At 45.7% G+C, this 15,020-nt stretch overlaps 1 protein-coding gene across 4 annotated transcripts in view; it reads right to left on the bottom strand.

The window, feature by feature from the left end:
• Nucleotides 1–15,020, bottom strand: part of PDZD2 (PDZ domain containing 2) — a 143,375-nt gene that overhangs the window by 8,421 nt on the left and 119,934 nt on the right. For all 4 annotated transcript variants that reach the window (XM_076361794.1, XM_076361793.1, XM_076361792.1 and 1 more), the window contains 5 exons: nt 13,464–14,254; nt 12,133–12,277; nt 6,491–10,100; nt 5,692–5,809; nt 2,391–2,492 (listed from right to left, as the gene is read on the bottom strand). In XM_076361794.1, coding sequence (XP_076217909.1) covers nt 2,391–2,492; nt 5,692–5,809; nt 6,491–10,100; nt 12,133–12,277; nt 13,464–14,254 — 4,766 coding nt within the window. The remainder of the gene's footprint in view (nt 1–2,390; nt 2,493–5,691; nt 5,810–6,490; nt 10,101–12,132; nt 12,278–13,463; nt 14,255–15,020) is intronic.

Consider the following 15,020-nt stretch of genomic DNA (forward strand, 5'->3'; position numbering starts at 1 on the left):
CACACATAGTGCTTTACAGGCCAAGGTGAACACAGAGTCCCTACCAAAGTTTGCAATCAGTGCCCACTGCTTGGGTGTCAAGCACGCAACATTTGCTCCAACAAACACCCTCAAAGGCCTAAGTGACTGGACAAGAACTGCAGTTAGGGATGGGGGGAAAGCAGAGGAAAAGATGCTATTATTGCATGGTCATTTCTAAGCCAAAGACAGCCAAAACCAGCTAGAGAATGTCATCTCACGAATCACTTATGCTTTCACTGAACTCCTCAAAGGTCTTCAATTAACATACTTCCAAGTGATACACAGGTTAAATCCACATCTGTGCTACAGCAAACACCAAGAACAACATTGCGGTTTGCGATACCCACTCCCCAAATTCCCACTGTCTGGGACATACATCCTGTGCTGTTTTCAAATGCACACTTCTAAGCGGTGCACAACATCTGTGCAAAGAAAGGCTATGACTTACTGCAGCTGTACAAGCATTTAATTGTCCATCTCAATTTGGCTGATCAAATACCATGCAAATAGATGCAAAGGGAGGATTTAGTGGCTTGAAATGTGTTTTTTCTAGAGAAAAAAATACTCTATTCGCAGTGGATTAAACTTTGATTAAACTCCAGCAAGTGCAGCTGAGACATAGATGTGTGCCATTTACTGAAATAAATGACAGTAAAATACTCAAGACCCGGTATTTAAAGACTTGTCTATCAGGCACTGTAATTTTAGCAGCCAGAATATGGTTTCCCATGCACACAGTTCTAGGTCCACTGGGCAAAGGTTCAAGGCAGCAAATCTGTGGACACAATTCTGCATGGCATTTTCTCTAGGAATTTATCCTAATACCCAGACCAGCAGCAAGGAATCAGAAGCCTTTTGGCCCCTGTTCCCTCTCATCGCAGGGTGATGCTGAGATGGGCACCTGCCACAACCCTACAGATTCAAGGAGATAAATTTCCAGCCAGTCTAAGCAGGCATTCAAAGCTGGAATAACAGCCTCAATGGCAGACGTAGACACCCCAATGCAAGAGGTAAGTGGAATACGGGTCATGTCCAAAACATCTGCTGCCTATCCTCACACGCTCAAGTCCTCAGTACCTTGAAGCTCATTTGGCATTTCTATTCCTGCACCCAAGTGTGGGCAGAACAGCCCATCTAAGCAGCTCAGCACCCAATGCCAACCCTAAATCCAGCTGGGACACAGAATCCCAGTAGGTCAAGGACATTAAAAATGTTCTCCACCTGAGAAACTTGCTTTACACACACTGAACAGAGAGTGTCTGGAAACAGCAGGAGCTGATGCTCTTTTGGTCTCATGGCTAATGGCATTCAGAAGAAAGACTTCATCAGCTACTCAGCCTGAGGGGGCTCAAGATCGTAGTTTTAGGTAGTGTCCCAGTTTCTAGGTCAGGAGCTCTCTGGGGTCGGACACTGTTGAGCCTTCCCCTTGCTCACAGCTGACACTGCGAGTGTTTGGGCCAGAGACAGGGAACACAACCTTTGTAGCGAGAGAAGTAGAGTCCGTTCTCTAGACTGTGACCATGTTCTAACTCAATGCCTACTTAATGTAAAATACATTTACTTACATTGGTTTTGTCTAAGAGCAAAACCCAGAAGATTCCTGCAAGGGCTGCTGCAGGCCCCAAAGACTGAGGACATACCCTTCTTCTAATCTCAGCACTTAATGGATCTCTCTCTTTCGGGGCAGAATTTAAATGCGTATCTTGTGTAAAGAAATTGTCACATGGGACACCGGTTGTCTTGGATTTTTCTGTCTCATTAATCTGTTTTTGAACAGTATATAAGCTGCTTGTATCACTTTTTACACACCAACATCACTTAATGGCACACAGTATCTTTGGTTCAGAATACTGTATAAGACTTTTTTTAAAAAAACAACAACAACCACCCTCATTTACTGACCACACACAGGTCTTAATAACACCAAAACAAATTTGTGACGTGAAATCCAGAATGTTTGCTGAGGTCTGAAACAGTCATTCTCAGGATTTGCAAAATCCTTCAAAAGCTTTGCTGCACAGAGTTTATTTTCAAGGGCTGGGAATGAAAATCTCCCCTAAAAGGTTGCATGCACTGCAGCTGCATGCAGAATTTTATTTACATGCATAGGCTTTAGACCTAGCCGATCCCATCCAGTAACGGACTTTTAAAGACCGAAAACGTAATTGGCATCCATCTCCAATAATAAAAATTATGCTTCCCAGACACTCTGTGATTTCAGTAGCAGATGGTATGCAGCCGCCTCTGAGAGACACTGTTTTATGACTGTGAATGACTTGCAGTGAGTCTTGATAAATGAGCACTTGATCTAATCACCAGCCTGCTTTAAAGCGAGCTTTGCAAAAAAGTGACTTGCAGCCATCACTTACTGTGACTGATTTCTGTTCCAGATCTATTCCTCCAGCAACACTAAATCCCAGGCCAGCTCCTTCTTCTTTGTGCAAGACTACGAAGTATGTGTCTTCTTTGCTCTAGCAGAAAAATGGAGGTGGAGGGGAAGGGGAAGGAGAAGAAAAACAAAACCAAAGATCAAGACCAAGTTCCCGCACAAATGACAAATTCCCAGTACTCTCAGACTATGGCAGGTGAAAAAATGCAACTCAAGGAATTGAAACCGAGACATTAAATGCATTTCTGTTCATGCTACAGGTGAGTAGCAGCCATATAGAAGAACTCAGGTGACAGCAAAGGTTTCTTCAGTCAGTTCAAGGCTAGAAAGCAAAGTCAAAATTAGGAGAGTGGAAGGGTATTAAACCTTGGGCAGCCTAATTTTCACAGACTGTAATCAACTTTGCATTGCTCGACATTCAGCAGTCAAAACTCAGTAGTTCCCATACACCTTTCTGGACCAAGCATTGTACTTTCCAGGGAATTACTAACACTTTTGTTATCCCACTCCTCCTTCCTCTTGAAAGGCAGTTACAAAGATGTAATGCAGGGCAGTTGTATCAACCTCTTCTCAGTAGTGCTGGACAACCTTGCAAGGGGCAGTGGCTACAAATTGAAGCTTGGGAATGTTAGATGGGACAGCAGGAAAAGCTGTTTCACTTGGGAGATGAAAATAAGGAGCCTTTTAGTGATCTAAATGGGACTAAGGTGTGCTGCTGTGGAAATGGGAGCATCTAGCACTGGAAAGGGACTGGTGCAGGTCTGCACCAGGGCTGAACTTGGCTCCAGACCAGAACAAAGGTGTAAAAGCTGATTTCTTCGAAGTGATGGCCTGCTGCCAAAATACAGAATTTGCCATGAGAGAGAAGCAGTCCCGTCCAGCAAATCTAGTACTGTCTTCTGAATGGTTATTAGGACAAAACCAGACACTGTTAGAGAGACCACATTTTGTGGTGTAAAGGGGGACTATAAGCAGGCATTTGGTGGAGCAACGGGATAGTAACCATCTGTGGGGCAGAGCATCAGAAGTGGGGAGTAGACAGCAGGTCTCTCAGCTTTTCCCTGGGATCCCATCCAACATCAGTCATTTCCAGAAACTGCCAACACTAAAATTAACAGCACATTATTAGAAACCAACCTCTTAATCTATTTAGCATTAAATGACATATTTAATTCACTAAACTCAACATTTTAACTCAGTGTTTGCGTTTTAATTTTGTTTCAAAAGGCACATGGAACCACAGATTATTATAGTTTTTTGGTGAAACAACAGTCAAATTCTTGGTCTCACTGTGTGGTTTTTTGCCAAATAGTGGCCCTGTAAGATCTTCTGCATTAGAGGCATCCCTGCAATGCACAAAGCCAATGTCAGAAACCAATGCCACCCTGCTCCACATCACTGATCCATCAGCGCTCAAGGAGGGAGGAGCAGTCAGGGTTGAACATCTTAGTCCACAGTCTTTTGTAGATGTTAAGACCCTTCTCACCTGTACTCAAGTGAGAACAGCTTTATGTTAGGCTAGAAATAATAAAATCAGTTAAGTACCTAGGCTATCCTCTTTCAAAGTGCAGTGAGGGTGATGGAAACATACACATATCTTTGACCGTTAAGCAAGTACTATATAGCAACCCTTTTTGTTTAAGGGGTCAGGTTCTTTCCAACACGTGCTACCACAATTTAATTTGCTTACACGGGGGAAGAAAAAAAGTAAAAATATCAGAGGCTCAGATGTAAGAGGGTTGTGTGAGGACCACACGTCCTGGGCCAGTCAGCAACACAGTCTGAACCCTGGCTTCCCATTGCCGAGGTCGTGCATTTCCTCCCTCCCCAGCTCTCAACACTGTCCTCAGCCAGCACGTGTACTATGGGGCACAGAGACCTGGCTATGGATGCTTATTGCTTTACTTGGCCACAGAGCGGACACACAAGGCCTCCAGTGATCACCTCTGTTTAGCCTGTTAGCCAAAGATCACCAGTCATACAGATTTAAACAATAAAATGCCCGTATATTTTTTTTTTATATTAGTAGCAATCTGAATTCTCAGTCCGAATCAGGCAGTCCATCTCATTTTTCAGCAATTGCGTAACTATGAAGAACTGTCCTATTGTACCTTTAAATCCAGCATTTGACTAGCATAAAATTTTCCAGCGTACGTGCCATACTAGGCTTAAATATGGATAAGAAACTATGTGGACAAGGAGCGCATTCCAAAAAACATTCAGCTTTATAAATATTTGAGTTCTCAGGCTTTGAAAAGTGGCATAAATAAATAATCTCTCCAAGACCCCATGCAAAATACTTTAAAGAACACTTAATTACCTTCGGCCAGAAGTACAATCCAATCCTAATTTTATCAGTAAACCTACCAAACCCTCTTGGCTCACCAAGCTCTTGGGACTTGCAAGCTTTAGCTACACTGTCCCTGGAAGGAGGTAAAGCTGGGTATTTTGGGGAGGTTCTGTTCCCCCCCAGCCTGTTGTATGTTTGAAATAGCAACCTTTGTGAATAAGACCAGGAACGCTCTAAATGCAGCTCAGCCAGCAGTTATGCAGACCAGATGGCAGTTTCTCCTCCAGTGCTGTCATTATTTTATCAACTTCTGTTCTGATTTTAAAAGGATGTGGATGTATCCCAAAAACACAATCACTGCAAACAGGGAAGTAATGTTCTAGCAATCATTTCACTTTGGAGGCCTTCTTTAAACACCTAGATAATGAAGCAGGTTATCTTAATGCAATAACCAGTTTCCACAGAAGAGAGCAAAAAGGTCACAGGAGTCTCTTACAAACCCTCCAGCAGCCGCTTTCTGGTGTTGCAAGACACCAGTTCAGCATTCAACAAAATAAATTCCATTTCCGTGATCGCAGCTTCTAGCAAAAGGCGGGTGCTTCCAGGTGTAGAGAGGAGCAGAGCTTCCCTTGTGTGGTGGGGAAAATAAGTCTGACCCAAATGGGTGGTGGAAAGGTAAAATATGATGCGCAATTATTGGCAAATCCAGGAGTTTCTTAGCTGTACTAATGACTCAAATGGAGGCATACTTCTCCACTTAAAACAGGTCTATTTATTACGGCTCAAAACTGCTTTTGCACTGGACAAACAATACCCATTCTTATACCACTTATTATGGTTTATAGCAGGCATTCAAAAACCAGCATTAGTAAAACTACCATCAACTGTAACCTATGACAGGACTACTGGAGGAGCTCTGAAACTGTTTGGAAGAGATTTTATCTGCCAGTAAGAAAACCCTTAAAAATACCACCAGTAATCTGGTTTTTACCTTTACTTGTGCTTTGACTTCTTGGAGCATAGCAGCAATGTCACATTTTGGTACTACTGCTGACAAAACAGATTGCAGTTTTTGCTGGTCCAGGCTTGAGACGAGCAGCTGATCCAAGCTAAAATGAACAGAAAAATATAAAAGACAGCTTTATGATTCTAGACCGTGTAGAGATATGTTTCAGGTATACAGTGTAGGTTGCCTTAGGGTAAACAATGAAGGGCCAGCTCATCAAGCAGAAATCTTGAAAACAGGTAAGAAATGGTGTATGCTGGGAGAATGGGAAGGGGAAGAGAAGGCAATTTAAGAATAACTCTGAAAAATCAGTCCCCGTTCTGTTCCCCTCCTCCTTCCCCAATGGTTTTAGCAACAGACATTAACAAAAACAAGGAGACAGCTACATCTGAAGACTGCTTCTGGCAGGACAACAAGCTCGTTTGTCACCGCAGGCTGTGCTGGCAGCCAGCGCTGCACAGCCTCCCCCTCCACAGCGGCTGCTGTGCCGTAACGTAGCCGAAAAATGACCAAAACCAGCTAGAGGGGACACAGAAAAGGAGCCCAGCCCTGCCAGGATAAAGTGTTTCACCCTGTACTGAAGCGTGGCCACCACCAGACAGCAGCATGGCAGCTCCGAGAGATCAAGAGCATGAAGAACAGCACCCTGAATTGTGAGGTGAATGGGGGCTGGAGCCAAAGCTGAAATGCGCTTTGGGGCGGACCTGGGGCAATGGGGAAGCTTTGTCCTGGGAGAGGCTTGTGGGGATAAAAACAAAACAGCAGTAGCAAAGTCGACACCAACCTTATGGACCAGCTGTTTTCTGAGCGCTCCCCATCCAGAGAGCTGCTGTGGGGCATGTCATCATCCGAGGCAGACCCCGGTGTCCCCGAGCCGCTGTCCCGAGGGCTGCTGGCACCCATCCCCATCGCACCCGCTTCAGTGGGGCTGCAGCGGGCTGGCGGGGCTGCGTCACTCCCGGCAGGTGTGCCGACGGCTCTGCGGGGTGTGATTTCCAGCTCCGTCTTGAAGCAGGCGGGCTGCGGCGGCCCCGAGAAGCCCTCTCCGCACAACTTGTCCAGGTCGGGCATGCTGAGGGCCCTCAGCTCCCGCAGCCTGGAGCGGGACAGCGGTGGCCGCCCCAGGCCCCGGCTGCGGCGGGCCTGTGAGGCCGAGGGGGGAAAGGCGGCCACATCTGCCCCAGTGCCACCCTCCTCGCTCCTCTGGGGCTTTCCTTCCCCCTTGCTGCCCTCCGCCACACGCGTGGGCTCTGCACTGGTGGGAGACTTGGCCATGGCGTTGGATGGGCTCGGGCTGCCGCCGTAGGAGCTCAAGCTGCGCCGCAAGGCCCGTGGTGTCTCGGCAGGGCTGGCTGTGGTGGCCATCCCACCACACGACCTCCTGGTGAGGGGGGACCTCGCAGCCGAGTGTATATCGATAGCCTTCACGATGGGCCGGTCGAAATTTGCCAGGTTTTCAAAGGATTTGATCCTCTGTTTGACAGAGAAGGATGAGGTAGGTTCATGTGGCCAGTTCAGCTCATAGTAGTAGTAATTCCTCCTGAAGTTCCTCAGCTTATCGGTGGCAGGGCAGCTAATGTCGCTGGCTGAGGGGGAGGTGTCATGGACTCTCTGGGTGCTTTTGGAGGCGTATGCCTGCTCCTTCCCACTCTGGACATTCGGCGGGTTGAGATGGACCATCTTTAACATTCCTGTCACCGTCTGGGGGTATTTCTCCTCTGCAGCGTGGCCCTGGGGTCCTTGCATGGGATGAACCTCTGCAACATGGCAGTCCTCCCTCAAGTGACCTGATAACTGGGCTGGCATCGAGTAAGTCCTCGTGACAGGTTTTGACAAGCCATAGAGATTTCTGTCTGCGGCAGTATCTGCTTTTGAGAAATACTGGATGGTACCCATCTCCTCAGTCAGCCGAGGCACTTCTGCATTTGCCTCTTCTGTTTTCTCCAGCAATGGCAGCTGCAAAAACGATGCTGGTGAGGAAGAGGCGGAGGAAGAGGAGGAAGAGGATGATGAGGAGGAAAGCTTCACCTCAATGAAAGTGCGCTGGATCTCCTGCCCTTCCAGCTGCTCCTGCTGAACTGAGGGGGACCTCAATGAAGAAGAGCCTCCAGCAGATGGTACTATGTTTTGCAGATCTAATTGCCCAAGGTCATCTGCACTACAGACGCTCTTGATCGTGTTCAGGCCTGTTACAGGGTTCTCAGTCCTCCCTTTCACATATTCAACTTTTGGTATCCCCTGAGGAGATGAAGAGACTTTGGACTGACCGTCTCTGGCTCTGAAATCATCCACCTTAACACCCTTACCCTGACACACTGCAGGCTGCATGGAAACTTGCTTTTCTTTTGGCTTTCCCCATGCCTGCTGCAGGTCTGTTAGCTCCCCACAGCCACACTTCATTTCACTGCTCGCTGTTGGGCTGCCGGTGCCATTCAGGAGAGGCAGAAGTGAATCTTCAGAAATGACCAGCGATGGTTTATTTTCTAGCTCTGACTTCAGAGTCCTTGAGGCTGCTGAAATGCTCTTGCCAGGATCTGGGTTTGTAGGTGTATTACGGGACAATGGTGTTTTCTTCCCCAGGAGTTTAGGGGACAGCTGTGGAGAAACAGAAAACCTTTTCTGATCAGCCCCACTGACTTTGGTAGGATTAATGCCAGAAGAATCCGAATTTGCCTTTGCTTTGCTTTTGATGGTGAACCCTTTTAGCTTTGGTCCTGCTTTGGCCTTCTGGTTATTTAAAAGGGTGTCCATTATACTTTTTTGTGCCATTCCCTTAGACTCCTGACAGGATTTTTTCTGTGAGGATGGGCTGTGCGGTACTGCAGCTCCTTTGCAGTGATTTGTGCCTGAGCTTTGGACTTTTCCATTGGAAGTCCTTCCTGAAGTCACAGAGTTAATTTTCTCATTTTTCCCTGGCAAGTCATGAGTTGTATTAGCCTTTGGATCTTTAGATCTAGTGGGAAAGGGAGACCTGAGTGATATTGCTCTTGGTGATGATGCATTCACATGATTGCTGTCTGTTTTAGATGAGCTGGACAAACTGTTGGTTTCCTTCTTCAATAAGCAATAACTAACAGCATGATTACAGTCATCAACCACTGTTTCGCTTTCAGATTTGGATCTCTGCTCATCACGACATCCTTCTTTCTCAAGCAAGTTGTTCTCCAAGCCATTGGCATTTCTAGCAGAGCAAAAGCTTATCTTTTTGCAGTGCAGAGACCCTTCCTCTTCAATAGATTCACAGCATTTCATATGTCCGTTACTGTTCCCCAAACCTATCTGTTCTTCTGTACTTAAGGCACCATTGTTACAGAAAGAGTAAACTTCAGGGACACTGACTGAATTCTTTAGGATGTCTCTTTCTGGCAGGAAAACTGAGGAAGGAGAACACAAGGATGCAGAGGACACATCTGAACACTGTGAGGGACATGGAGTGGGACCACCGTGATCTTCCAAGCCTAGTTTGTTGATGCTTGTTTCCAGTGACCCACACATTGCACAGCCCTCAGTTTGCAAAACTTTGCCGCCGTAAGGTTGCAGTGGGGACAGAGAGGATGAGCTTGTTGCAGATGTGAGATGCTGCTCCTGTGTGGGCTTTTGCGGCTCATCGTTCATGCAACAAATCTCAATTTGCTCCTCATCCGACTCCATTACAGTACAGACTGCAGGGGCATTAGCAGCAGTGCACGGCCCAAGCAACACCTCATTAGCACTATCAAAGGTTTCTGTGACAGACTCTGCGTCTGAGTGAGAATCCTCCGCAGCCCCATACATAGACTTTGGAAAGGGGTCACTTCTCTTACCTTCCAGAGAGTTCGCTGTAGGCAACTCATCCTCATTTAAACTGCTAAAATTCCTAGAATAGTTATTTAAAGAGTTTTTATTCACAGTAAAAAGTTTGCCTGTGTTAATGGAGTCCAACACAGACAGCCCCAAAACCCCTTGTGCATTAGCTCCACAATTCATAGTTTTTTCCAGCAGCTCCTCCTTGGCTGGTCGTGGCTCAGATCCGGGACAGCCTTCGTCAGTCCCGCAGCAGCACATCGTGGTGTACTCATCTCGGAGGGGGCTTTCCGCTCGCGACGGGGTGTGCGAAGCCCTGCTCTCGGGAGCACCCATTTGGCTGAGCAAGTCATCGATATCGGTGACGGGGATGGCAGCGCAGTCCTCGGCGTGGCTGCTTTTCATGGTACCTCTTTGCACGTCTTTGCTCGTGGCATCAGGTGGCAGTGTTGTTCTCTCCACCGCACAGCCGCCACCAGCATTTTGCAAACCTGCTACTTCTCGCTTCCCAGCACTCGGTTCTTCCTCAGTTGCGAGGATGCTGTTGACATCGGCCTGATTTTGACTGTCTAACCCTGGAGACAGGATGAGGTTTGTAAATCTGCTGACAGCTGCATCATGGTAAAAATAAATTAAAAAAAAGAAGCAAAATCCTGTCAGATATGGGAAGTGATACACAAAACACCAGGTTTTATTACAAAAATAGACACCCATGAAGTCAGACTGTATGTTTTCCTTTTGCTCTGCACTCCTCCTCTTCTGTAATGATGTTTACAACAACTCTAATTAATCACAACCCTGTGTATCTGAGTAGGATACAGGAGGGAGCAATCCACTTATCCAAGGTGAGTAGTCATGATCTGTTTAATTCTCATCTTTGAAATTTCAGCAGTCAAGCAGCCAACTACCAAAGTGTCAGCATGCAGTAAGTCAGGCTGAGCACTACCACTTCTCACTACATGTTTGATCGAAGATGTCTCCAACAGATTGCAGAGAGTACACAAAGCCCTGGCACAGCAAACAAAGGTGAACAGATAACACAGTGACGAGCTGTGCATAAGTAACTTGATTGATCCTCTCGGCACTTATGCAGGTGTTTAATGTGACACGCATGGGTGATGTTATACTCGCGTTAAGCATATGGGCTTTAAAGGAATTCTGGCACAGACCTTTCCTTGTTTCCAATACATGTTTAACCCACTCTGGGGCAACACACTGAGCTCCCTGTCACTGCTGCGCTCCAACACCCATTTCTCCAGCTCTGCAATTTTCAGCACTTCACCCTAAGCATCTGCTTGCACCTTTCTACACTGCTGCTGGGACACGCATCCCCATTCAGGCTGCTTTCTAGAGGCCAGTTACTACTACCAGATGAGTCCCAGAAAATGCATGGAGAAGGAGGGGTGTATTCACAGTGTCAGCATCCTTTCCTGCTCATTCAAATGTGCCAGCACATCTCTCTAATCCTTGCACAAACCTGCAGGATTATCCACACCACTTAACTTAGGTACCCATGTTAAGAAGTGCAGGTTTCTCCTGGAGTCAACAAAGGGGAAGAGAACTCAGAAAAGCAATCTGAGGCAGCCAGGTTAGGATTTGAAGTACTGCTCTGCTTCAGCATGCTGGATCACACACTGAAGAGACCCCCCTCTCTGCCAGTGGGGCAGGGCAAGGGGAAAGGGAAAGCAGAAGAGTTGCCTGATATAGGAGTGCCAATGTGCCCCTACCCCAATGCTATCAGTGTGCAAAAGCCACAGCAATCTAAGGAGACAAGAACAGGACTCTCTGCCAAGCCAGGGATTTCTTAAAGAACAACTGGAACTGAAGCATCTGGAAGCACTTTAGGCTCCCAGGTATTAATAGGTACACAAAAAAGATCATAAGCTAAACCGAAGCAAAATATTATGTTCTTCCTGAATTTGAAAAGTATGCTTTTCTTTTTCAAACACTCATTTCCACACCACGTAATTTGTACAGTCTGTGGGGATGCATATATTGCTGCAGCAGCATAAATCAGCCCTGAGCAGAAACTAAGGAGGTATCAAATGTTTCAATTCAAACTAGGAAACTTTTTATAAGAAACATGCAAATAAACGTTTTGATAAGATTCTAGTTTTCTTGGGTTTTCTGTTTCATCTTTCTGCACATTAGAGAATTGACACATGAAAGGGAAAGAAAGAAAAAAGGCTTTTATTATCTTATTGCCATTCACAAAAACACTATTTAAACTTCAGCTTTTAAGAGAGAAAGATGTGATTATAAAGGGTTAATATATTTACTGAACAGGCAGAGCAGTAAAATGGGTTGTCAGGACAGGGTTGCTGCCAAGTTAGCTCCAGGTCTACATGAAATGCTCAGACCTCTGCAAATACTGGCAGGAGGGACATACAGTAAGTGGGAGCTTTGAACGCTTCACACAGGAGTAGGTTTGCTCTGCTCATCATGGTGCTAGGAAGGACCCCGAAGCCTGGTTTGGTGATGAAGTGCTTTGCCTGGCTCACCAATGCAGACACAACGTACCCCCTGTTTTTTCTCTGAATTTATGTGGGAAACTGGGGCAGCAGATCAGACCCAGCAGATCCAAGGGAATTTTCTTCACTGGTACTCAGAATAAATGGTACAAAAGCAAAACTACTTTCTCACCTGATGCTGCTTTCTGGATCTCCAGGGTTACGGATGTGGGAAGACACTGCATAAGCAAGCAGATTTCCTCGTACGTCATCTTACTGACTGGGATACTGTTGATGGTGGTAATCTCATCTCCTACAGCCATCTTGCCCATTGATCCCTGATGCAATGACAGATCCAAGGAAATCATAAATACACCTCAGAAGCCCTGCCACGGGGCAAAGATTGCAGGGGAGCAATTAATGGCTTACGAACAACATTCCCTATTTCACATCACTGCAGATCACAGGTACCACTGCTGTCAGTTTGCCAACACGTAAATAAAGAGCAGACTGTGCTTTTGCCAGGAGAGGAATTAATGATCAATCTAAGACAGGAAGGTCAAATGAGCTGCTGGGTTCTCTCAGAGATCAGTATCAGGATGGTGGACACAGCCCTCTTCATTTAAATGAATTGGGATGGATCAGTCCTAGCTTCTTCAGGACTGGAACACTGTCTATCATTTTTGCATTTCATGTATGAATTATATTCCTGGTCCCAACCTCCCATTGGACCAATGGGACTCTCCTAAATAACTAAGTTGGACCGGGACTGAGCTCTTAAGGTAAAAGCCTAAGTATGTTTCTAAACACTGCACAATAAGTCAGAGGAAAAGGCAGGAACAGAACCCAAATCCCCAGCTCTCACAGCCTAATTCAAACTGCTACGACATATCCCCTCTTACCCTAGCGGCCACTAACTAGATTAAAAATGCTACATCCAGCTTTGTACACCAGAGTATCCTCCTTCCTCTTTCTGCACTTTTGCATCTAGGTCAGCAATTCCACATCCGGCACGAAGCAAGTATCCACACTAGTATGTGCATGTATGAGATGCAGAAGAGCAATGTTACTGATACTTCCATGGCACTTGGCAAACCTGACTAGCACTTAAGGCCTCCTGGTACCAGATTTGTATAACACAGCAATACGTGCAAATAAATTAATAAACATTTTTACCACCAGGATTTACTTATTTTGTCTTTGCCTCTGGTAAAAAGAAATGAAACAGAAGGACAGTATTCCCTCAAAACTGTGACTGCAAGTGGGGATCAGTCCATCTCAGTAGATCTGCCTCTTGACTTTCTTAGTTTTGAATCAGCCAAGGGTGCACTTCTGAATCAGACACACTTCATTTAACAGCAGCTTCAGAACAATTGGGATGAGATGTTTTGCCCAGCAGAGACAAATATCTCCCCTGCGCTTACTCTCAACATATCACTTCCTTAATAATAATAATCATCATCATCATCCCCCCTGCGAAGTGAAAGCAAATCACAACAAGGCAACACAAATTAAAAAAATTACCATTTCTGCTGCTCCACCTGGCCGCAGTCCTGTGACAACAACCTTTAAGGGTATGGCCTGGATTTCCAAATCCAGGCCGAATGACTCGTGCTCATTGCGAACCAGAGTGACTACTTCACCCTGGCCCTGCCCGGCCCCATCGGGTGCTTCACACTTCTTGCTGTGAGGGAGCGTCCTCGCCACAGGTTTGTTATAAGAGCCATGCTCCTCTGTCCTCTGTCTCTGAAGGCTTCGGCACTCAGTGCTCATCATGCTTTTCACTCTCGTGACTGCTCTGTGCTCAAGTTTTGGTGACCTCTTAGATTCGAGTTGTGCTTCCCGGAGCTCCTTCAAACTCAGGCTGCCAAGACGAACTTCAGGCACACTTGAGTAATCGAATGCTATGATGGGGAAGAAAGGAGAGTCAATTTGCTCCAGTGAGCTGTCTGCAGACTCCACGGAGTTGCTGAAGACAGGGGAAGACGTCTCCGTGCTACTATGCCTAGTTGACTCACTGTCCTGGCTCTCATCATTGATTTCTACAGACGAGGTTGTACTGACAATGCTAGCGTCCTCCTGGCTCTTGGCCCTCTGGCTTCTTTGCAAGTGGGAGCTTTCGTCGTCATCACTAATGTCACCATCGTAGAAAACAACCCTCCTCTGCCGATGAAAGGGGCTGCGGGCAGATTTGGGGCTGTCGCTGAGGATGCCGGGTCGGACAGACTCCACGTGCTTGTTGTGAAGGCCAGATGATCTCCCACTAGTTGGAGAAGCCAGACCATTTGCTTTTGCTGCTCCTGCTTCTCTAGCAGCTAGAAAAAAATAAGTTATACTTTAATTGCATTTATAGATGATTTTTAATACCATGCATCTGACTGCAGCGGAGTACATGTGGCTCTGTTTGCAGGGCTTAACCTCTCTTCACAAACAAAAAAGCGGGTTTTTCATGTCCTCCCTCTAACTACAGTAAACAGCAAGAGGGATGGCAGATAGCTCCACGATTTATGGGTAATTCCTGAAATCAGTTCATGGCACATCTGGTTCTATTTTCAGTTTTTTTTCTAAATTATGACTATGACCCAAAGAAGAAAGGGATGCAAATTCACATGTGTATTTTAATTTAAACAACAGAATTTCTTTTACATTTTGCTTAAATTTACGCTCAGGATTGCCTGTATCAACTTACAGAGAGTGAAAAATGCTTTCCTGAACAAAGACACAAGCACACGACAATAAGTTTCAATTAAAGACTAATAAACCCAAGAACCCTTTCCACATCCTTCTTAGAAAGATCTGCATCTTATTTTGTAGAAAGTTTTTTTGTTTGCTTTGTTTTGTGGGTTTTTTAAAATGTAAAAATTCTTTTAAGCATTAAATAATGAATTTCCAGAGAAAAATAAGCTGTAGACAAAGACATTACTTGAGAAGCACAGGAAAGGGAGAACAAATGTAATATCCTTTGAATTTGAAATCAGGTGCATGTCAGTAAGGACATGTAAGATTCCTTCAGTCCATTACTATGGGGAGGAAGACACATATGCAAAATATCTGATGTCAAATTGAACATTTGATTGTTTT

Source organism: Aptenodytes patagonicus, chromosome Z, assembly GCF_965638725.1.
Source record: "Aptenodytes patagonicus chromosome Z, bAptPat1.pri.cur, whole genome shotgun sequence".
Lineage (NCBI taxonomy): Eukaryota > Metazoa > Chordata > Aves > Sphenisciformes > Spheniscidae > Aptenodytes > Aptenodytes patagonicus.